The 22,908-nt window shown below is 48.7% G+C and overlaps 1 protein-coding gene across 1 annotated transcript; it reads right to left on the reverse strand.

The window, feature by feature from the left end:
- Positions 1–1,373: 1,373 nt before the first annotated feature.
- LOC135812289 (uncharacterized) lies at positions 1,374–18,596 on the reverse strand. Its single transcript, XM_065325662.1, has 5 exons — positions 18,173–18,596; positions 9,406–9,483; positions 6,364–6,456; positions 5,637–5,750; positions 1,374–2,862 (listed from the first exon to the last, which is right to left on the reverse strand). Exons 1-5 carry the CDS (start codon positions 18,479–18,481, stop codon positions 1,897–1,899), a joined length of 1,560 nt encoding a protein of 519 aa, XP_065181734.1. The 5' UTR covers positions 18,482–18,596; the 3' UTR covers positions 1,374–1,896.
- Positions 18,597–22,908: the final 4,312 nt, after the last annotated feature.

The raw sequence follows: 22,908 nt of genomic DNA on the forward strand, positions 1-22,908 counted from the left end.
TGTTTACCATGGCAAACTCGAGCAAGTCTCTTATTGAGTATTTTCTGACTCCCTGGTTTTGATGGCGTGTGCTGAGGATGACAAAAAAGTGAGCATTTTCCGAGTATTTTCGGCAAGGTTTGGGAGCATTTTCGGCAAGGTTTACGAGAATTTCCCAAAAGCACTTTCGGCAAAGTTTCGGGCATATTACACCGGGGCCTACTTCGAGGCGAAGGTAAAAAGTGCATCACGTGACGCGCATCGCAAATCGTGTGTGAACAGATTTTTTTTCAAGTCGCCTTCAACATACTTTTGCAGGCAGTTGCTTTTGCGTACTGTGAATGCGGCCTAAAATTACATGTTTTACAGTAACTTGTAAAATTTTGCTCCTCTCTTTAAATTTTGATCTTTGACTCTTCATCCGAGTCTGGTAGGCACTTCCCGGCTCCATTTCCTTATCCACAAACTTAACATGCACAAAAAAATTGAATGTAAAAAAGAGAAGAAACGCATGAGAACGAGTCATGCAGCAACTATCCACGACTGCAACAAGATGATAAACGGTCAGAAAGTGCGATAATAGGGCACAAAACTGACAGGTTACTGAGACATTCAGTGACCCGAGACTGATCACTGGCTCAGTATCCGAGTTAAAAAAATTGAAACATACTGATTAACGCTGGCGTTACATATCGTTCCAGTGACGTCTATAATAATTATGTCAAGGAGAAGCACTGTGATATACATGTAAGAACCCAAACAGTAAACAGTATGGTAACCTTGACCGTAACCAAACAGTACGGTAAGCTTGATGCTGCCAGTCTTTCTTTATCCTGAACGGGGTTCTGAGTCACGTACTGCAGTGAGGTGAGCCAATTAGTAGAATCATTTCCAAAATCCGCACCAGAGGCCGGGGATTTTAGTGTGCGTCCGCTCACTAGCCAATAGACTAACGTCCTCAACATTCCTTTAGAAGCTTTCCCCTCTCTCTCTGAGAGACCCACGTTACCGGATTCTGTCAGGGAGCATAGCATATGTGTGGTATCTGTATGAGCAGTAAGGCGTGGCTCACTATGCCTCTCTGCCTGTCTTAGACTCTTAGTTTCTGTCTCTGTATCGGTCTCTGTCTTCGTCTCTCTCTCGTCAAGAAACCAGACATGGTTTTGTTATGGATATCACAAATGCAAAGTACAGACATGCAGACAAGCATTAGCATCTGGTGCTCAGTGAACAGCCTCTTGAACATAATGACACTCCAATTATAGATACCATACATGGTGCCACTCCACAAGGCACCCCCTCTACCCCCTCCCCCCTCCCATGCCTACATACCCCCCCCCCCCCCGCCGGGCTTGGAAGCATGCACAAATACACACACACAATCAACAATCAGGGAAATGGCGGATATGGCATTGTGCAAGACCGAGATTCCCTGAAAGAGAATGTTCACGTGAAAAACCATTTCAACATCGAGATATGAGTTGATATACACAAATAGTTAAATGGAAATGGATATGAAGTACGAAACAGTTCTACCGGCAAATCAAGTCGGAACATGAATATGAAGAGGAAACAGTTCAGTCGGTGGATTGAGTCGGGGCATGAATAAGAAGGAGGAAACAGTTCTGTCGGCGGATTGAGTCAGGACATAAATATGAAGAAGGAAAGAGTTCAGTCGGCGGATTGAGTGTGGACGTGACTATAGAGGTAAGAGTAATATTCACTTAACCAATCTGGGTATAATATGTTACAGGGGATGAGGCAGCGTAAAACTAGACAGTTACTTGTCTTGACAACCAGAGAGATGTGAAAACAAAGATTAGCAACCTTCTGACGATAGAAAGAAAGTGAAAAGCAGTACAGTTTGCATACTGTAGTTATCATCAGTGATTGACTGTAGTTAGTAACCTACTACACTCACACACTCATATCCAGTGTGTACAGAGAACCAGGATTGTCAGGTCCACCTACACTGAGTACCAGGGTACTGCAAAACAGTGTGAGAGATGGGGTGAAACGACTGTGCTCTGGCATAGCTGGTAGTGGATAGACCTGACCAGATGAAATATCATGTACAACACTCTCAGCAGAAGGAGTGTGGGGGAAAATAGCCATGCAATGGTCAGACAGTGCGCATGCTGCACTAAACTTCAGCTTTACACCAGCAGGCGGACTGGTGGACACCCACCTACCATCATGGTGTTTGAAAAAACAACCAGTAATACCACCAACTAAGTACAGTGAATCAGGGAATGTGACAAGTGATGCTTCGCAGCATGGTAGTGGCAATGAAGGTAATACTAGGCTAGTATTGGATGGTGAAAAAAAAGAGCTCCACTGCTTGCTAGCTAGAGAATAAGTACTAACATGATTGTGCCTTGTTGCAACATGCTGGCCACCATATAGAGAAATAGCATCATGGCATGCATGTAGAGTACACCAGCTATGGACACTAGTACACTGCGAGACGTCCGTCAGTTTCGTCCACTGACCACCACCACCACCACCACCACCACCACCACCACCACCACTGCGGCCGCCATCACTGTTATCTGGTGTGTCGCAGTACTGCAGAATAGAGCGCACCCATGTGTTGCTGCTCTTGGTGTATATGTCACAGTGCATGTACAGCATACCACCATGGGATGCCAGTGATGGGGCTTGCAGCTTACTGTATTCACTTGGTAGGTCAATACTGTGCCATGTCTGCAAGTCTGATGTCTCCATCATCTTGGTGATGTTCACACCATCATACCACACAGCAACCAGTTTGTCACTGTACGTGGCAAGCTTGGCATTGTTGCCATGCTGCTGTACTTCCGGATGTGAAGTATTCCAAAAACTAAATAATCCCATTCCAGGACTTCTTGTTATCTTGTTCCACTGCATGACAGAAGAGAACCACATACACACACACACACACACACACACACACACACACACACACACGCACAAACACACACATAAACACATCTTGCCTTTCACATTGACATACAGCTGCCGTTATACGGCTAAGCTGCAAAACCATAAACACACATACACACACAAACACTGTAATACACACACTTACAAATTCCTACATTCATATTACAGACATTCACATACACAGAAGCACACACTCACACACCCACACTCACACACACACACACACACACACACACACACACACACACACACACACACACACACACACACACACGCACACACACACACCACAGAAGCACCCACTCACACCCACACTCTCACCAACACCCACACAACACACCCACTCACCCCCCCCCCCCCCCCACACACACACATAAAACAAACGCACACATGGAAAAACATGCGCAGAAATGGACATTAATTGTTTCTTCGGACGTAAATGGTCAAAATGTAGACCAGGAGGTAACAAGTTTTCAGCTAGTGTTTTCCTAGTTTTCACATTGATGCAGGGTAGTTCGCCTGATTAGTCTGAAGAATACGTTCGAACAAATATATTGACCCTATCAGTACTCAAACCACGGACCATAGCTTGAGGCCAGCGATGCTCTAAACATTGAGCTATGGTGTAGCTGGCATTCCGGCAGAGACCGTTCAAATACTGTGGTGATGGTTTTATGTGCACGGTCTTTAGCCAACACTGAGGGCAAGTTCAAACTTCAAAATCAGCTCTTGTCTGTTTCAGTCAAGTGCAGCCAAGCACCCTTTTCACATGCGCTGCAACTTACGTGTACCTGGTGCAACGTTTACAGAGCCAGAGAGGGTTTGAGCCGGGTTACGTTCAAGTGTGGCTGCTGCACGTAAATCGGGAAGTCGTAAATGATAGAGGTAATCTTTTTACGACTGCGATGCTATCCTGTCAGGATCATAGGTGTATGAACAATGCTTTGCTTTCATCATCATACATGTAAGAACAATGCGCACTGGACACTCGGTTTGTATGCGCCTATCGCTTTTGCCTGCTGGAGCATATCACCTTGAAGTACAAAAAGTGCCCTCGACTGAAAAGGATAAAAAAATCATAGTTGGGTTTACGTGCAAAAGTAACAATTTGTGTCCATTTCACCGTCTGCAAATGGCTAGGGAAGATTGCAGTGGGTTAAAAGACTGTTATTTGTTGTTTAGAAATGTTACATTGTACAGGTGGCCTATCTGCAGGAATTAGAGCATGATATTGGCCTATGCAAAGCTATCTAGCAAAGTAGACCCTATGGAGAAATTGATAAAAAGAAAAGAGGACCAAAGAGCTACAAGTTACCCTATAATATCCACTAACACCAGCAGTTACTTGACAATCAGCTCATGCGATAACATTGCACAACACTGACCAACGGTACTGACGTTTTACACCTAACTGTCAATCAGCTCTAGTACATCTTGGACGCGCACTCCAACAGCCTTCCAGTTTGGAAGGTTCTAAGTTACAGAAATAACATTGGAGGGGAAGGGGAGGGGGAAGGCTCCTTGGTCCTCTTTTTTTCTTATAAATTAATCCTTGGTCCTCTTTTCTTCTCATAAATCTAGGTAGTGCTGTTAAAATAAAATAAAAAACCAACGTTCGCACCAGTTTTGGTATTGGGCTACCTTAACCCTCTCAGTGTCACGGGCGACTTTAGCCGCCCAAAATGAGTATGTGTGTACAATAAATTCGTATCTCCACTTTTACATACAGGAGAGTTACAAACGACCACTCTACGTGTTCAAAAAGACCTTGACTATCGACTCATCACATCGTTTTGTGTCCGTGAGGATAGATATCGCCAGGGCGAAGCCTGAAGCGCGCTCGCTCAAACAAACAATTGTCGCCCGTAGAAAACATGACGTATGCGTATCGCGGGTTTCTCTATTTCTTTCCCAGCAACCCATGCGTATTGCTTATCAAAACATCGAGATTTTCAGTGGCTTTCATGCCAACTTTGTCCAAATTTCGTGCGTTGAAAGTTGACTGCACCGCGATCGATCGCGCGTGAGAAAGTGCAGATGCTACGAAAATGCAGAAAACGGACTTCGCTCAGGCGCCCTCGCGAGGAAGACTATTTTCGCTGCATTTTCTCTTCACAGCTGTGTGCCTGGCCACGATATCTTCCCAAAGAGCCATCGTTTGTAAAGATCCGTGGATATAAAAGCTGAGCTATGAAAAATTTGAGTTCAGCTGAACTCAGAAAAATTCATATTTTTCTGACCCCCTTGGCACTGAAAGGGTTAACGGGTCTAAGCACCCCCAAACCGGGTCGATGACCCGGTGCTGGGGCAGACGCTGGTTGGGTTTTTCCTATTCAAAAAATAAAAGAATATTGGCATAGGCTGTGCTATGCTTCCCATGGTGGAAGCTGATTGTACGCGATGCCATTCAATTTAATCAGTAATTTGTTAGCACCATGCAGAGATGTCTAGTGAGGGGCTGTAGACCCATTGGTTTCACTATGATTGTGTAAACCACACAATGGCCGCATATTGACATTAAACACCGCGTAAGGGCTGAGAATTTGGAAATATTATCCGTAATATCCATCGCAATTTTCGTGATTGTTTGAAATACATTTGTGAGATTGTCAGTTGGGAAAGGGAAGGGTATGTACTAACCAGACATAAAACAATCTTCTAATCGATACCGCCTGAACTTGCTACTGGAAGTACTTGTAAGATCAAAACAAAAAAGACTCATCCAATCATACCTTTCTGCGATTCTTGATGTCTGCAATCTGTGTTAGGGTTGGCATAGCAGGTAAGACATGATATCCTCTATCAACGGATGAAACAGCTGTGCTTTCAGCTGCTGTAGCTTCAGCCTGAAAGGATCAGAGATACAATATCCATAATACCTCAAAATTATACAATATCATTGATTTATTTTACTAGTATCTAAGTTACGTGAAAACCATACACACACCATACACACACCATACACACACCATACACACACCATACACACACCATACACACACCATACACACACCATGCTCAAATCAAGTGGAATCTGTGCTGCAAAATAAGAATATTTCAATCAAATTTTCGGCCAGGAGCCATGATCAGGATTGAGGAGAAAAACAAGTGAGGTGGACCTATATCATGAAACACAAAGTGGAATGAAAGTATCTGTAAGCATGACAAAGTGCTAGTGACTTTGGGTACAATTGTATAGGAAAGTTGGTTGCTCCTAACACAGGAGCTCGTGCTGTAACTCACATAGCTATCCGATATTCATGAGGTGCTTGTTGCATTGGAAACTATGCACGAATCTGCAGCAAACTGTCACCGTGGGGGAATGAGGCCCTATCTGGGATAAAAAAAAGGAGCCACATTTGGGCAAAATAGCATATTTGGCCTTGTGCGGATGTTTTGGTCGCTACCGACATTGACTCTGTTGGATATCGTACAACAGAGGTATGTCAGTCAACTTACTCTCGTTGCAGTAGCAGAAGCAGTGGCAGGAGCAGAGGCAGAAGCTGAACTTGCCCGGCTGTCTTGTGCAGCAATGGTACTAGAAACAGGCACCTGTAGTTCAGCAAACAGGCACAGACACACACACACAACTGGTCCTGGTCCTGGTAAACACTGCCATTACGGTCACGTGTCCCCTTGCAAGGCCGACAACATGGAAACGACGAGTGACGGCAGTAGGTCGGCAGTCTGCCAAAAGATCAGGGACCATGTTCAATCGGCACGACGAGAGAGCCATATTTGGTAGCTATGGATTTGGGATCCACGAGTAGAGCGGCAGCACCGACCACAGGCCCCACAGTGGGCCTTGCTGCATGAGAGGGCGAGCCATACACGCGGCGGCGGAAGAGTCACCTGAGCAGCAATGGTAGACACCGCCACCCGGCAAGGAGCCCGAGACGATGTCGCGGGAGCATCCGGGAGTTAGGGCACTTGTGTTCGGCCAAACCTCCGGCACTGCATAACCAGCGCTCGCAGGAAGAACATTGCACACACACACACACACACACACACACACACACACACACACACACACACACTAACACACACACACACACACACACACACCTTGGTCTTTGGTAACACTGCCATCAAATGGTCACATGTCACCTGTGCAGGGGTCGACAGCACTGAGTTCAGCATTGGATCCAGAAACGCCGCTCTACTTCCTGGACAGGAAATTAGCACAGCTATGCAGGTCGAAACCACGGGATGACTTGCAGCAGCGACCACAGCCGAGACAATGCGCTCTGCAGCAGGGCAGGGCAACCCGCTGTTTCCGGACCGAGTCTGCCGATGCCACAGCCGAGACCGACGCCCCTTCAGCAGCCGAGTTGGAGAGACCCTTATGCGAAGCTAGCCCGCCAGCACTCAAGAACCATCTCCCGCACACATTACATAGTCGGCTGCCGGATTGCTCAGATATGGGCTTCCTCCTCTCGGCCAGGCACTTGTGGCGATTCTTGTATTTCTGGTGGGCGAAAGTACGCTGGCAGACATCGCAGAGTACAGAAGTGTCACGCTGAGCCGATCGTGGTACTGGTTGAGCGGAATACACACTGCGCCATTTACCACGCTCCTGGGCACACACACACACACACACACACACACACACACACACACACACACATCTCTGACCTTGACTATTTTGACGTCCATCTCCGAAAGCGATGATAGCCATGCTACAGCAGAAGCTATAGCACCTTCTGCTGGGATTGCACCATTCAACAGCTTGCAAGGCTGAAGAATTGACCGTCACTATTCAGCATGGTCTATACCACATAGCTATGAAGTGGCTTTTTCTGGCCAAGGAATGCCTACTTTTTGGTCTTTTTCGTTTTGTCCCTCACACTCATCACACCACTTCTCCTGGGTGGTTACCAACAGCCAGTTCATGCCGGGCACAGACACACACACACGCACACGCACGCACACACACACATACATACACCGGTCACTCAGAGCGGCTAGCTCGGCGTCAGACGAATGACCTCCCTCCTCGTACTGAATCGTGATCTTCACATTGTCGATAGCATCGCTTTGCGCGACGTAAAGAGTGATGGTCTAGCCAGGAAGAGTGTTGACGAAAATCTGCATCCCACCACGGAGGCGAAGTACCAAGTGAAGAGTGGGCTCCTGCTTCCGACTGCGTGCCGGCGAAAATCAAACGCTGCTGGTCTTGGGGAATACCCTCCTTGTCTTGGGCAGCAGCCTGCCTGTTGTCGTCCTCATAAGCTTCGTCATCACCACCGGTAGTATACATGTAGGTAGCGGGTCGCTTGGAATCGCCATCGGAGCCACCAGTGTGTGCCGTGCGTAGGGAAGGGTGATCCACGCTAGCACCCTGACTGTGCTGCAGGCTAATATTAATAAGCAGGGCAGGGCCCAGGAAGGCAAGAAACATGATTCTCATCTTGATTCGTCGCACGTAGCTGCTGCGGGTTGAGCCATGGGGGTCTGGGGTCGAATCACGTTGTTTTATTTAAAACTACACCGCTGCCACCAATGTAACAGGTAGCCGAGTGGTAGGCGCGGTGCAATTAACACGAGTTATCTTTTATTATTATTCTCTTAGGTACACACCTGGGATATAATTAGAAGTTAAAGAAGAAGCGGCAAATAAATATGATTCAAGTTCTCTCCGGTGCACACCTGGAGGTTGAATACTTCTTCTTCGAGTTAGCTTGGTCGTTGCTATCTAATCTAATTAAAACAGAAATGCGCAGCAGCTTTTATGCAGCAGACGCCGTACGCTTACATACGGAGACACACCAAACATACATCAGGCAAAGCTCCGTATTAGTTCCGTATCAGCCAGGCAGGGATACTACACAAGTTCTTCAATCCAAAGGGGAAAAAGACGCAAGTGCCATCAGTATGCGTGGCACTTTTTGTGAGTTGCCTTTGGAGTGAAAAACTTGTCAGCGCCTTCTAGGTTAAAGCCTGGTCCCATAGCTCAGTGGTTAGAGCATTGCTCATGACAAGCTTAGTCCCGGATTTGAGTCCTGGTGGGTCTGGCGTTCTTTTCTCTTTTCAGGCAGTTCACATCCCCGACTGATCCTTTGCATTTTCTCATCATAATGATTTTTCGGCCAAGTATTGCAGGGTAGATATTTGACCCAAAGAACGGCCGATTTTTAGTGCTTTCACATGTTGGAGCGGGCTTTCAACAATTAATTTCACCATGACAGCAGAGAAAGTCAGTGCAGATTGTGAACCAGCCCTTTTATGCTGTTGACCCTGTAGCTTGTGTATATAGAAACGATCAAATCTCCGCTCTGACGTCTACCACTCTCGAGTGTGGCTGTGTACAACTTGTATGTATGTGCACAGACAGCCCTACAAGTGAATTAGGTCACTGTTCAGTTGTGTGTGTGTGAACAGGTAGTCACACTGGTCCGACACAGTTCACCAATTTCATGCCGGAGTCCATGTAGAAGCATGGGCTGATAAATCGGACTAGTGTGAAACCGCCAGTACAGAGAAAAATGTTGCGCAACTTACCGTAGCTGTTGTAGCAGAGGCAGTGGCAGATGCAGAACTTGACAGGCTTTCTGGCGCGCTGGTAGGCTTAACCTGCAGCTGATGGAAATACACACACACACACACACACACCAACACACAGACACACAGACACACATACACACACACCTGTCCTGAACATTGCCGTGAAACGGTCACATGTCTCCTCATACGAGGGGTCGACAGACATGGGGTAGGTCGTTGAATACGTTACGCAGCACGCTCCGCGCAGCCAACGAGAGTTCGGGTATAATTTGCAAAGCTGTGGAGTTGGAAACCCCTCTTTGATCGGCAGAATCTGCCACATGCGCTGCAATGAGCCTGGCAGCAGGGTAGTTTTAGCTGAGTCCTCGCCGGTGTACTATAGTAGAATGACCCCCCAGCAGATGGACCCCCGGTCATTGTACTATATAGTAGAGTGACCCCGGGGTCACTCTACTATATAGTACAATGACCGGGGGTCGTTCTACTATATAGTAGATTGCCCCCTGTCATTCTACTACAGAGTCCACCAGACTTGTCGTTTCGCACGTGAGAGACCAAACATTTCCATAGAAATTCCCAACACACGTACACCCCGAGCACTTTGAGCGAGTTTGGTTGGTTGGTTGGTTTTTATTTTACTTCGCATGAACCAAACGGGCAGAGTTGCCCAATGACATGGGAGCGAAACTAATAACAGTTTTGTTTCTGATCCTTGAAAGAGGAGAATGACAATCCCCAGGTTTGATTAAATTTTAACCAATGTGTGCATCTGTCAGAGAGAAAGAGTATGACCTCGGGGTCGATCTACACGTCTATACGTATATGGTGTAGTACTAGCAAGAGTTCAGGAGTTCACGGACCTCTACTAAAATAGCGGCTGAGGGGGGTCGTTGTACTATATAGTAGAGTGACCCCGGGGGCAATCTACTATATTATAGTACAATGACCGGGGGGGGGGGGGGGCTTCCACTACGGGGGTCATTCTACTATATGACACCGGCACTGGTACTGCCGCAACCGAGTTGGGCACAGACAAAGGAGGGTTCGCCACTGTGTCTGCAGAATGATCGACTCTCATTCGCTTAATTGTCCTTGTGCGGTAGTTGTCACCACCCGCGGGTTCGCAATACCTCGCGGGGTATCTGAGAAATTTAAGAGGAACAACGAGGAGAGTGTCGGCATCAGAAATATCCGACCAAATCTCCTGTTGAGTCCTCTACCTCAGTACACTCTCCTGGACGGCTGAGGTACCTTAGGCCACCCCAAGCCGTCCAGGATGGCTAGAAGCTGCCAAAAACTACCAGACACACACACACACACACACATTATGAGAGTGTGTGCACATGTGCACAGGCACGCACACATTTGTGCACGCGAACACCAAAAAAACATCAGCCCCAGCAGTTGGTCGTACATAAATTTCCTTCAAGCCAAGTTACGGAAAAGTTCAATACACTATGGTCAAGCCCGCAATAATAAGGCTTGAAAGTGATGACATCAAAGCGACCAGGGAGTAGTAAGTTCACATCAAATTTCTGCTTTTTGGATCCACTAAGGTGTGACTTTGCTATTGCCTACAGTGTGTGGGTTTATAGCAACCCACTCATGTCGTATTCAGGTGTGACTTTTTATTAGGGCCTGGTCCCACATGCAGTGGCGGATCCGCTGGTGCGACAAGGTTTTGCGGGAGTGGTGTCGCACCTCTCCTGCAACAAAATGCTCGCGTGGTCTCACATGATCACGAGTGCACGGCGAACGAAGCGAGCGCGCCTCTCTGACTTCCAAAAAAATCACTGCAGCTCTCCTGCAACTCAACTTCTCAAGCATGCTTTCACTTCGAAGTACGCGTGCACATACTGATACAGTACAGTACTAGTACTGTGTCTGTGGACAGAACTGTTTCATCCTTTGACGGCTTTGTGGACACATCAACGCAGCACTGATGTACTGATGATGTAGATACTAGGTGTTGGACAGATCGTTGCTTTTGTTCAGTTGAGAATCAAGCATTACCATTAGCTACATGTCGTGGGCTCGCGGTATTGCTGACTTTGAGTCTTTGTTCTGTATAATCTGAAAGAATTGATTTTCCGTTGGGTAGAGGTCGATTGGCGAGACGTTGTCGAAAGGCAATGGAGAAGGCAGCGACATTGTCGTTGCTGAATACTAGTACGGTAATCATGCAGTTTAGGGTCCCAAATTATTTCGCACTTTCCCAGTGTTCAGTGTACTGTCACACGCATTTTCAGTGTACTTTCACATCATGAACTTTATTTTCATGAAAACATGTGTACTTTCACTATGCTTCTTCTTTTCTCGTGTCAAAGTTTTGTTTCTTTTGTCAAAGTTTTGTCTCCTTTATGGAAGTTTTTCTTTGACTTTGTGGTAATGGCTGGGCGTCCCGGAGCGCCGATACGCATTGTCCCTCAGGCACACATTCTAAATGATCATGCTATTTTGCTGGAGAAGTGGACGGTGTTCACACTAGTGCCGACCTTTTCTAGAACCCAACTTGGTCAACTGGAGTTCCTTGCTGCTCGGCGGTGTATCAGCGAGTGGATTCTGCCTGGCTCACGCATCATCTCTGACGGCCGGGCCGCATACGCGCAGAACAGGAACATCGACGGTGGCGTATACCAGCACGATGTCGTTGTCCACGACGACAACTTTGTTGATCCGGACGACCGAACGATCCACACCAACAACGTGAAAACATGTGGATGCGGGCCAAGCGCCAGCTGAAGCGCAACTTCGGCACCTCGCGAGAGTTGTTGCCGACGTACCTCCGCGAGTTCGTGTGGAGACAGAGAGTTCGCGCGGAAGACAACACGTTCGGCTCCCTGCTCCGCAGTGTTCCGCGTTTTCAGTGTATTTTCACATCATGAACTTTATTTTCATGAAAACCGAGGACAGATCAGACTGGGTACTGCTGTTGAATTCTTCGTCTGAAAACGCGTGTGACAGTACACTGAACACTGGGAAAGTGCGAAATAATTTGGGGCTCTAAACTGCATGATTACCTCACAGTGGTCCCCCTGCGTGGTTAAACTTGATGGCCATGCTTGGCTGCTCACGGGTTCGCGATTTGGTCTTTGGCCGACGCCGCAGCCGTCGGTTTCAGCTTCAGCTTCTCGGCTATTCACCTATACCGCTCCGTATCTCTTTTCATCCCTTGGTCAAACGAGTCTTCACCTCATACATGATGTGTACAACTGCAGCCGTAGCCGCTCTGACTCACGTCAAAGTGTCCACTTCATGATCGAAAAATAAAATCGAAAAACACAAATCGCACACTATGTCGGGTGTCGCAGGAGCAGAACTTCCGCAGGAGAGTATACGCTCCAAAAATTTTGGAGTAGCGGATTTGAACTTTCCGCCACAGCGGAAGTTCCGCTACTCACAGTTTCCATTGTGATACACGCTGTTGTGACACCGCTGCAGCGGATCCGCAACTCTCAAGTGCATGTGGGACCGGGCCCTTACGGCCTTAGCCACCAGTTGTGACCCCACCCCCATTAGGGCGCATTCACACGCATGGATAAAACAACGGCAGTTTGGAAAGTTGTCATGTCAAAGTGCTCACGTGACGTTCCTGGCGCGTTTCAGCCAAGCAGACAAGGTCCTCTTCAAGAAGTCAAGTGCAGCTACAAAACCCGCCATGCTTTCTCTCTCTATCTCTATATCTTTCTCTCCTCTAGAACAAAAATGTAAAGCGAAAAGAGTGCCTAGCGCCTTCGAGGATTTGAACGCTTTTTACAAAGTACGTCTGAATGCAGCAAAACACTTTTCACGCCCGGCAAGCTGTACCCGTATCCGGTTTTTCCATGCGTGTGAATGTGCCCTTAGCCAACCCAGTCAATTTCAACGGCTATATCACCTTACTGTGAGTAAGACCGCTTGAAATGTACTTGGATCCATACAAAAACTGGATCCATAGGGATCCGGTATTTGAAATTTTTATAATTGTTGCTGTGCTGTTACGTAGCACTTTCAAGCCCTATTATAAACCTGATTGCAGGCACAAATTGCAGTTGTCTGATTTCCTAATCTTCAAAAATAAGCAGGGTTTTAGCCAGAACAAAAATGAAGGAGGGGCAGGGGGGAGGGCGCATTGCTGATGACATCGTCAAGCCAACTGGCGACGGTTTTCGAGTCCGTCATCAGTTGGACGCGCTTGATCTGCCAGTTGGCGGCAAGCGAGAGACCTCTAATCGTCGCCTCCAACTCTGAAATGTTGTTATGGCGCTTGTCGTCGTATGGCCTCAGCCAAGAGCGATCCTCCATAATTTAGCCGTTCACCTCGAGGGCAACTCCGATGCCGATGTCGGACCCATCGGCCCAGACCGTGCAGCCAGTAGACTCGTCAGTCCCACCGGCAGCACTCCACTGACCACGAGCCGGATCACCTTCGCGGGGGAGCTGATCCTCCCATTCGTCGCAGATCTTCAGGAGAGGTTCGGGCACTTGCTGATCCCAAGTGGCTTCAGCATTGACCATGCGCTTGATAAAGCTGCAGGCGGGTTGCAGCCAGCCACACACCGGCCACACACAGCCACACACCGGGACATGGCCGGTCGGCCGGCCACATCAGCTGAAGACGTCACGTTTCGTTGCCAGTCGAGGTAACTTCACGTTGATGTTGCCACAGCGCGACCACTGGACCTGATGGTTCTCATCTTTCTGCAGCTGCAGGCTAAGGACTCTGGATGAGGCAAACGGCTCGGCCTGCTTTGTCGGGAGGCCATTCTCGAGCATCCTTGCAGCTACGGCGTTGACCTCGTTGGCAGGCATTTTCACATCGTCAACGTAATAATCGACCGATGGAAAGTCGCGCGTCACCAAGCGGACGGTGATATCCATAAATTTCGGTGCGACACTCAACCCGAAACCCATGCGCGTCATCACGTAGGCCTTTTCCTGCCAGATGACCGTCTTTCTTTTCTTTTTTTTTACTAGAGCCACGTAAACCCGTCATGTGTGAGCCATGAATAAGGGGAGTGGTGGCGTGGTTTGGGATGCTCTGCCCACCTTGGGTCTCGGCTTCATCACAACCAGGCGCGCCAATAGCAGAGAGAGAATGAGAGAGAGACATAGACAGAGAGAGAGAGAGAGAGAGAGAGAGAGAGAGAGAGAGATAGAGAGAGAGAGAGGAAGAGAGAGAGAGAGAGAGAGAGAGAGAAGAGAGAGAGAGGAGAGAGATAGAGATAGATAGAGGGAGAGAGAGAGAGAGAGAGAGAGAGAGAGAGATAGAGAGGGAGAGAGGAAGAGAGAGAGAGAGAGAGAGAGAGAGAGAGAGAGAGGAGAGAGAGAGGAGAGAGAGATAGAGATAGATAGATAGAGAGAGAGAGAGAGAGAGAGAGAGAGAGAGAGAGAGAGAGAGAGAGAGAGAGAGAGAGAGAGAGAGCGGGGCGTCTGGTAGCATTGCAGCTCGGAGGCCAGGTGCACTTGGAAATAGACCTTCTTGATATCGAGCCATCGCAGGCCCTCAGGCTCACATTCGCGTCTCCACTTCCGCAATGTCTCCTCGCACACAGGTGCATGTCGACCAGGTGGCGACACCAGCAGAGCATTCAGGCTGCGGTAGTCCAGGCATGGACGAACTGGGGAACTAACCTTGTGTTCTTTCACCTGTGCTTGGAGCGGCAGGACAGCAGCTGGCGAGCTGTGGAGAGCATCATTGTGAGGCACAAGCCAGCCTGCGTCGATCCACTTCCTCACTTTGCCAACAAACATGCGTTTCTGCTCAGGTACGAGTTCGAACGTGATTACTCGCCAACTCCGTGGCCAACAGGACCGGCCGGTGGACTGCCATCTTCCCACTTCCATGACAGCACGCAACAACAGGCTGTATCGTCTCATGTGACTTCCCCGTTGTCCGTAGAGAGAACGGTGGCGTTGCCTCGCTGCTCGTCTCCCACGTTTGGCAGTGGATGACTGTTCGACGCTGCTGCAGCGACCACTTCGGCTCTCCCGAATGTCACGCTGGACAGCTGGTGGTCGTCATCATATTCCAGGCGCACTCCGCCAGCAATAGCAATGACATCAGCTCCTATCAAGAGCGATGATGCCACAGTGCCAAGACTATCCACGAACACGGCAGTTACTCACGCAGCAAGGCAGATGCACTGATCCATCCAGCCTTTCCAGCTGTACAATAGCCGTACCTCTCACATTGAGTGGTTTCCCGTCCGGGGTCACCAGACTCTCCATAGTTCAGTCATGCTCGACAGTCAATTCCATGGACTCTGCACATCCGATTTCCATCAGTGTACGCGTAGAGCAGCTGTCGACGACCGATCGTAGCCGCTCCCATTGGCCCTGCGATCCAGGGTAGCGTACGTTTACAAAGATGAAGCAACGCTGATCGTGCAGAGGAAATTCTCGCCAGTACCAAAATTACTGACACGAGCAAACTTGCCTTGCCTGCTGGACTGCCAGGCTCGTCGTTCTGGGAATTCGGCCTTGACCTGCCCCTCCTGATCGCAGAAAAAGCAAGTGGCTCTGCGAGGTTTGCCATGGCTTGACTGCTGCACACCAGAGTTCCGCTGTGGGCAGTTCCTACGCATGTGTCCAATTTTTCCGCACCTATAACACAGCACGGAGCACCTGGACTGGTCACTATCACCACTGGTTGCTGCTGCAGATATGCCGCTGCTGCTCTGGGTCACCGGACAATCTGCAATGGCAGATTGGACAGCTCGCACAACATCCAGGCAGCCTCTCACGGTCATCTTCTTCGATGCCATTGACAGTCGCAGCTCGCGAGCAAACTCGGGCGACAGGCCGGAAACCAGCTGCTCCAGGATCATTGCATCTTCGTCGCCAATCACAGTATGGCCTAATAGGCCAGCCAACCTCTGCAGGTCGGCCAGGTAGGCATCAGCCCACTCATCCACCTTCAGTCGCCGACTTACAAATGCTCGGTACGCTGAAGACTTGGTCATGCTGAACGATAGACTGATGCTCTTCACGACTTCGTCTTTTTTCCTCCTATCGTCTTCCTTCATCTTGCTGGAAACAAGGAGCGCGACGCCATCCAAAAACAACGGAAAATTCTTCATAGGTTTCTCCTCACTATCCCAACCCTGAAAATTCGCCAGTACTAGAAACTTCTCCCAAAACTGTTCCCAGCTTTGGCCGGCTCTACCGCCAAACGGCTTCACAAAGTTGTCCACTTTCATAGAAGCCATTGCACCCGACTCCCAACAAACCTAGTTTAGTCCCGGGTTTCGGCACCACGCTGTCAACTAATTCCCCTACTTCGCTTCCCCACGCCGTCACGCACAGACCAGCCAACTGGAACACGCCCTTAGGTGTAGAAGAAGTTAGAATACATTTTAAAATTAGTAAAATTGGTGGAAGAACCAAATGATCATCCTCTCACGGCAAGCTCCACGCGAAAAGCCCAACAGGTCAGAGCTACAGCCGCTGGAACTAGCAAAGCCAATGCGCCAAAAACAGGCTTAAACTTGGGACAACCGAAGCGCACTTACACCACTAGCCATGTATTTGGCGGGTTTATACAAGTGATACAAAAAATGTCACGGCGCGCGTGCACGCCGGATGCTAACACCTACATGTTAAGAAAAAGAATACTGCTGCATGCAGACAACATGCTTGGGAGAGTGACAGTCAGAAGGCATGCATTATATTTCAGTCCTGTTCAAAATTTTCATTCAGGGTGAACAGTCCTGGAGATGTCCTAGATAGGACATCACGGAACCCAGCATACATCTATGCTGTTCCCATAGTAATCGGGACACGTGACTCAAAACTTTGTGTTGCGTCCGAGGAAGATGAACATTTCGCACCCAAAACAAACGCAACGAAGGCCTTTCATCTCAAAAGTTGTCGTTCACCTGGCGGCTTGCCTCAACGGCTCAAGCGAGTCGAGATTCGTATCTTGCCTCTTGCCTTCACGAATATTATTTTCTTCGTTGTGGAGTACGCCTGGACGGAGGAACTGGCAAGGGAATCGTTTTGGTCGCATTGAAAATTCCAAGTGCACAAGAGGATTGGCAAAGCAATTTCTGTTCGCACGTTCAGCAGAACAGTAGCTGCTGCTGCGATGAAGTTTTTACTTTCGCCATTGGTTTCAGGCAGCAGAAGGGTCTGGCTGAAAGCGATGGTGATACGTCCATGACCACCACGCCCAGTGTGGTACGTCCTGGGTTGATGTCCAATAAAGACCGTCCAAGGTTCAGTTTTAGCCAAGAGCTGTCGTATCCAAGAAATCAAAAACGCCAACAGCAAGCTTTGGCCAAATATTATCTTCCAGGCAGTAATCTACGGGCTTAGCGCCTGCTGCCTCGTCTTCCTCCTCTGCATCATGCATGGCCAGGTTTGGGGCGAAATGAATGCACGGGGCGTGAAGAAACATTCCAAAGGCAAACATTCAAAACTAGAACCGATCGTTTCCAAAGAAGCGCCGCGTGGCTACGAGAAACCCTACATGAAATCCCCAAACAAAAGTGGCCATTCGGTCGGGTATTCGATGGCGAATCGAACATACACTACCTCAATCCCCGCCGATCTCTGATATTCATCGCCATCACGATCGTGCATCCTCCACCTACAGTCAGAAATGTTCACGCAGCACTTCTTTTCACCGCGTGTGCGCAACCGACGCTTTCTTGACAACCCTGGACCGGTGACCAATCAGCGTGCGATGCCCTAGATAGGACATCTCCCCGACTGGTGAACAGGCAATCTGATAAAGATAATTATTACTTAGCTATCTATTTCTGAGATTTAAGATTCATACCTGATGGGTGGAAGCAGACATCGTTGACAACTGGCCAGGGAGCGGAGTAACTTGGACGTTAATTGTTGTGGTCTCTCTGGAAGTCTGTGCCAGGGCCTGGTTTCGTGCAATGGTCTCCAGATGTCCAGTTAGCCGTTGCGTTCCTGAACTCTGTTCGTCTTGAACTGCGGATACTTGCTCACGTGTAGCGGTCAGTTGTTGTTGTGCATCAGTCAGTTGTTGTTGTGTGGTGGTCTGGTTGTTGGTAATGGCCATTGTAAGCTGTTCCTCTAGCGTATCACTCCGTGCGGACAGTGCTGTGATGGACATAGCTTGCTGGGTTAGCCGTTCAGAGATAGAGTCCAGTCGCCGTACAACAGCTGATGGTACGTTGGTGGTACGTTGGTGGTACGGTGGTGGTACGTTGGAAAGATGAGGCTGTAATGATCACACACAGTGTAGCAAAAACAGCCACAGCACACACAACATACCGATACAGTCACAGCACACACACCATACCAACACAGTCACGGCACACACACCATACCAACACAGTCACAGCACACACACCATACCAACACAGTCACAGCACACACAACGTACCAACACAACCACACCACACACACCATACCAACACAGTCACAGCACACACAACATACCAACACAACCACACCACACACACCATACCAACACAGTCACACCACACACACCATACCAACACAGTCACACCACACACACCATACCAACACAGTCACAGCACACACACCATACCAACACAACCACACCACACACACCATACCAACACAGTCACACCACACACAACATACCAACACAGCCACAGCACACACACCATACCAACACAGCCACAGCACACACAACATACCAACACAGTCACACCACACACACCATACCAACACAGTCACAGCACACACACCATACCAACACAGTCACAGCACACACACCATACCAACACAACCACACCACACACACCATACCAACACAGTCACACCACACACAACATACCAACACAGCCACAGCACACACACCATACCAACACAGTCACAGCACACACACCATACCAACACAGTCACACCACACACAACGTACCAACACAACCACACCACACACACCATACCAACACAGTCACACCACACACAACATACCAACACAGCCACAGCACACACACCATACCAACACAACCACAGCACACACACCATACCAACACAGCCACAGCACACACACCATACCAACACAGTCACACCACACACAACGTACCAACACAACCACACCACACACACCATACCAACACAGTCACAGCACACACACCATACCAACACAACCACAGCACACACAACATACCAACACAACCACAGCACACACAACATACCAACACAGCCACAGCACACACACCATACCAACACAGCCACAGCACACACAACATACCAACACAGCCACAGCACACACACCATACCAACACAGCCACAGCACACACACCATACCAACACAACCACAGCACACACACCATACCAACACAGTCACACCACACACAACATACCAACACAGTCACACCACACACACCATACCAACACAGTCACACCACACACAACATACCAACACAGCCACAGCACACACACCATACCAACACAGTCACACCACACACAACATACCAACACAGTCACACCACACACAACGTACCAACACAGTCACACCACACACACCATACCAACACAACCACAGCACACACAACATACCAACACAGCCACAGCACACACAACATACCAACACAGTCACAGCACACACAACGTACCAACACAGCCACAGCACACACAACGTACCAACACAGTCACAGCACACGCAACGTACCAACACAACCACACCACACACAACGTACCAACACAGCCCCAGCACACACAACGTACCAACACAACCACAGCACACACACCATACCATCACAACAAGACAACACACAGAGAAAACCAGTACAGTAATCCACATCGGGAAAGTATGATGTCACTCCAGCGTTTAGATGTGGACACACGTATACATGCATGAAAAAACTACACTCGTGTGTACAAACACGGACAAACACACAAAATGTACATACATGTACATGCACACCCCCCCCCCCCACACACACATACACATACACATACGCATACATACACCCCCCCCCCCCCCCCACACACACACCCTTATGGTGTACTAGCTGTGCTAGTACTTGTTAGCAACAATCCGAACTAGCGCACACACTGCACTGCATTGCTTTGTACTGCATTCAAGACTGACGTCATGCGCTTTGTTTTGCTGCGTAATCACAAATGGCACCAGCCCATTTTGCGGAAAAGAAAAACAAATCTTGCTTGCCCTGTTGTGCTCTTCCAGACAACGGATCGTACTTCAGCAGTGTTTCTTTTCCCACCATCCCTCCCTATCCAACTTATTCACACCATCATAATTATCGTACCCACTAATCGGGTCCACTCTCACAACTGGTGTTATCTAGCTATTAGCTGCGGCTCTGCATTGCGCTATATTACATCCATTTAGCATTGCAGCTCTACGTTGAGCTAACAGCAGCTCTACTTTAAGCTAACAGCAGCTCTACTTTGAGCTAACAGCAGCTCTACTTTGAGCTAACAGCAGCTCTACTTTGAGCTAACAGCAGCTCTACTTTGAGCTTACCGCAGCTCTACTTTGGGCTAACAGCAGCTCTACTTTGAGCTAACCGCAGCTCTACTTTGAGCTAACCGCAGCTCTACTTTGAACTAACAGCAGCTCTACTTTGAGCTAACCGCAGCTCTACTTTGAGCTAACAGCAGCTCTACTTTGAGCTAACCGCAGCTCTACTTTGAGCTAACAGCAGCTCTTCTTTGAGCTAACAGCAGCTCTGCTCTGAGCTAACAGCAGCTCTGCTCTGAGCTAACAGCAGCTCTGCTCTGAGCTAACACCAGCTCTACTTTGAGCTTCAAACCAGTTGTTTCGAAACCAGCACTCCTCAATCAAAAGATGCCTCTTTGTTGATTTGTTTGTGTGAGGGATGGGGCTAACGCATACATACACACACCCACACATACATACACCCCCTACCCCCCCCCCCCCCCTCACACACACATACATACACCCACCCACACATACATACACAGACACATCCACCCTACCCCCCCCCCCCCCTCCCCCCCTATACCCACACAGACACACCCACACGCCCCCTCCCCTCCCCCCCCCCACACACACAGACAGACCCAGAAAAGAACAGAACAAATGATTCGAAAGGTTGGGTATGTTTGATGACACCTGCCAGCTGTCATTCGGCCGCCGGCATTGGCTCTAACTCCTGTATCGATCAATACACGACAAAGGCTGTGGTTTGCGCACCATGGTAACGTTCAAATCTACAATTCTTGTATATTGGGTGGGCGACTGTGTTGTTATTGCATCGCCGGAATGCTTCTGAGAATTGAGGGACACGGAGAAAGAAATCTCAAGGCTCGAAAAATAATTACATCCAAGCAGGCACAGTGGGTTGGTCTAAGACCATATTTGAGAAACGAGAGGTACCAGGTTCAAGTCCTGCTTGGAGGCGGAAGGATTTTTTCCAACCGTGCTGCGACCCACAGTTAATTGGGAACTCGTGGCCTGGCATGAGAAATACATGGATGTGGCAAATGGGATCGAGGCCTTTGGCCTCTGGTTGGTGGATCTGATCTATCCTCCCGCACCGTTCAGGAGTCGCATCTGACGCCTGATCATGGGGTGGTGGCGTCCCACGGAAGCGGAAAGGTGGTTCTTGACCAGGGAGTTGTACGACTCCTTGTTCTTGACCTGCCCGGTACGCGAATCCCATCGAATTTATATATTTATTTATTTACAAAGGCAGAAGAGAATAGAGACAGCCGGCTAGGTCATTGTTGTAACACTGCGTTTCATGAACATAGCAAAGCTAAGGCAATCCTCAGACAACTGAGTTGTCTGAGGATTGCCTTAGCTTTGCTCAGTGCAATTGAGCACTGTAGGCAATCTGGGAACTCTCGCTATTGTTTGTATTTATTCATTTAAAGCACATGAACCTGTAGAGGGTCTAGAGGGAAAGTTAAGCCGAAAATCAAATTTTCACCAGTTGTAGTCTTCGGGGTGCTGAGTCGAATGGTCTTGGTCCGAGGAAGCTCCTTTATTCCCAATCAAACTCGCGCACTTCCACCGAAATTAGGTGACTGCACCCTACTAGATGGGGACTTGTATGCAAAATGTCACAAAATCGCCATTTCGTTCTTATAAAAGCCTGGATGACCGCAATTGGCACATATGTTGTAGTCTTTTGGACGCTGAGTCGACTGGTTTTGGTCCGAAAAGGCTGCGATGCAGCGTTCTGCCCATATTCCCAATCGAACATGGCTGAACAAGCGGTCACGTGCTCATGTGTACACCACTCACCTGGTCACCGTGCCTGCAGGGTACAACTTACAACATTTTTGGGCGAGTTTCTGTCACTCGAATTGAACCTTTGAACCTTTGAATTGAACCTTGGCAGTCCTTCCCCAGACGCGCAGAAAAAGACCTCTCCCACTATTCCCGTGATGTGAAAGTTGTCGCCTGCTGGCGTGGTGACCAGGTGACTGGTGTACGCTGGAGCGCGTGACTGCTTGTTCAACCATGTTTGATTGGGAATAAGGGCCGAACGCTGCATCGTAGCCTTTTCGGACCAAAACCAGTCGACTCAGCATCCAAAGGACTACAACATATGTGCCATTGCGGTTATC

The sequence above is a fragment of the Sycon ciliatum genome, chromosome 3, assembly GCF_964019385.1.
Source record: "Sycon ciliatum chromosome 3, ocSycCili1.1, whole genome shotgun sequence".
Taxonomy (NCBI): domain Eukaryota; kingdom Metazoa; phylum Porifera; class Calcarea; order Leucosolenida; family Sycettidae; genus Sycon; species Sycon ciliatum.

Bases quoted from the DNA above. Each gene is read 5' to 3' on its own strand.
- LOC135812289 (XM_065325662.1), bottom strand. From the start codon at position 18,481: ATGTCCATCACAGCACTGTCCGCACGGAGTGATACGCTAGAGGAACAG. The intron at 9,484-18,172 runs GTATGAATCTTA...TATTTCCATCAG, and splicing joins TGTCTGCTTCCACCCATCAG to CTGCAGGTTAAGCCTACCAG. The intron at 2,863-5,636 runs GTATGATTGGAT...TCTGTCATGCAG, and splicing joins ACATCAAGAATCGCAGAAAG to TGGAACAAGATAACAAGAAG.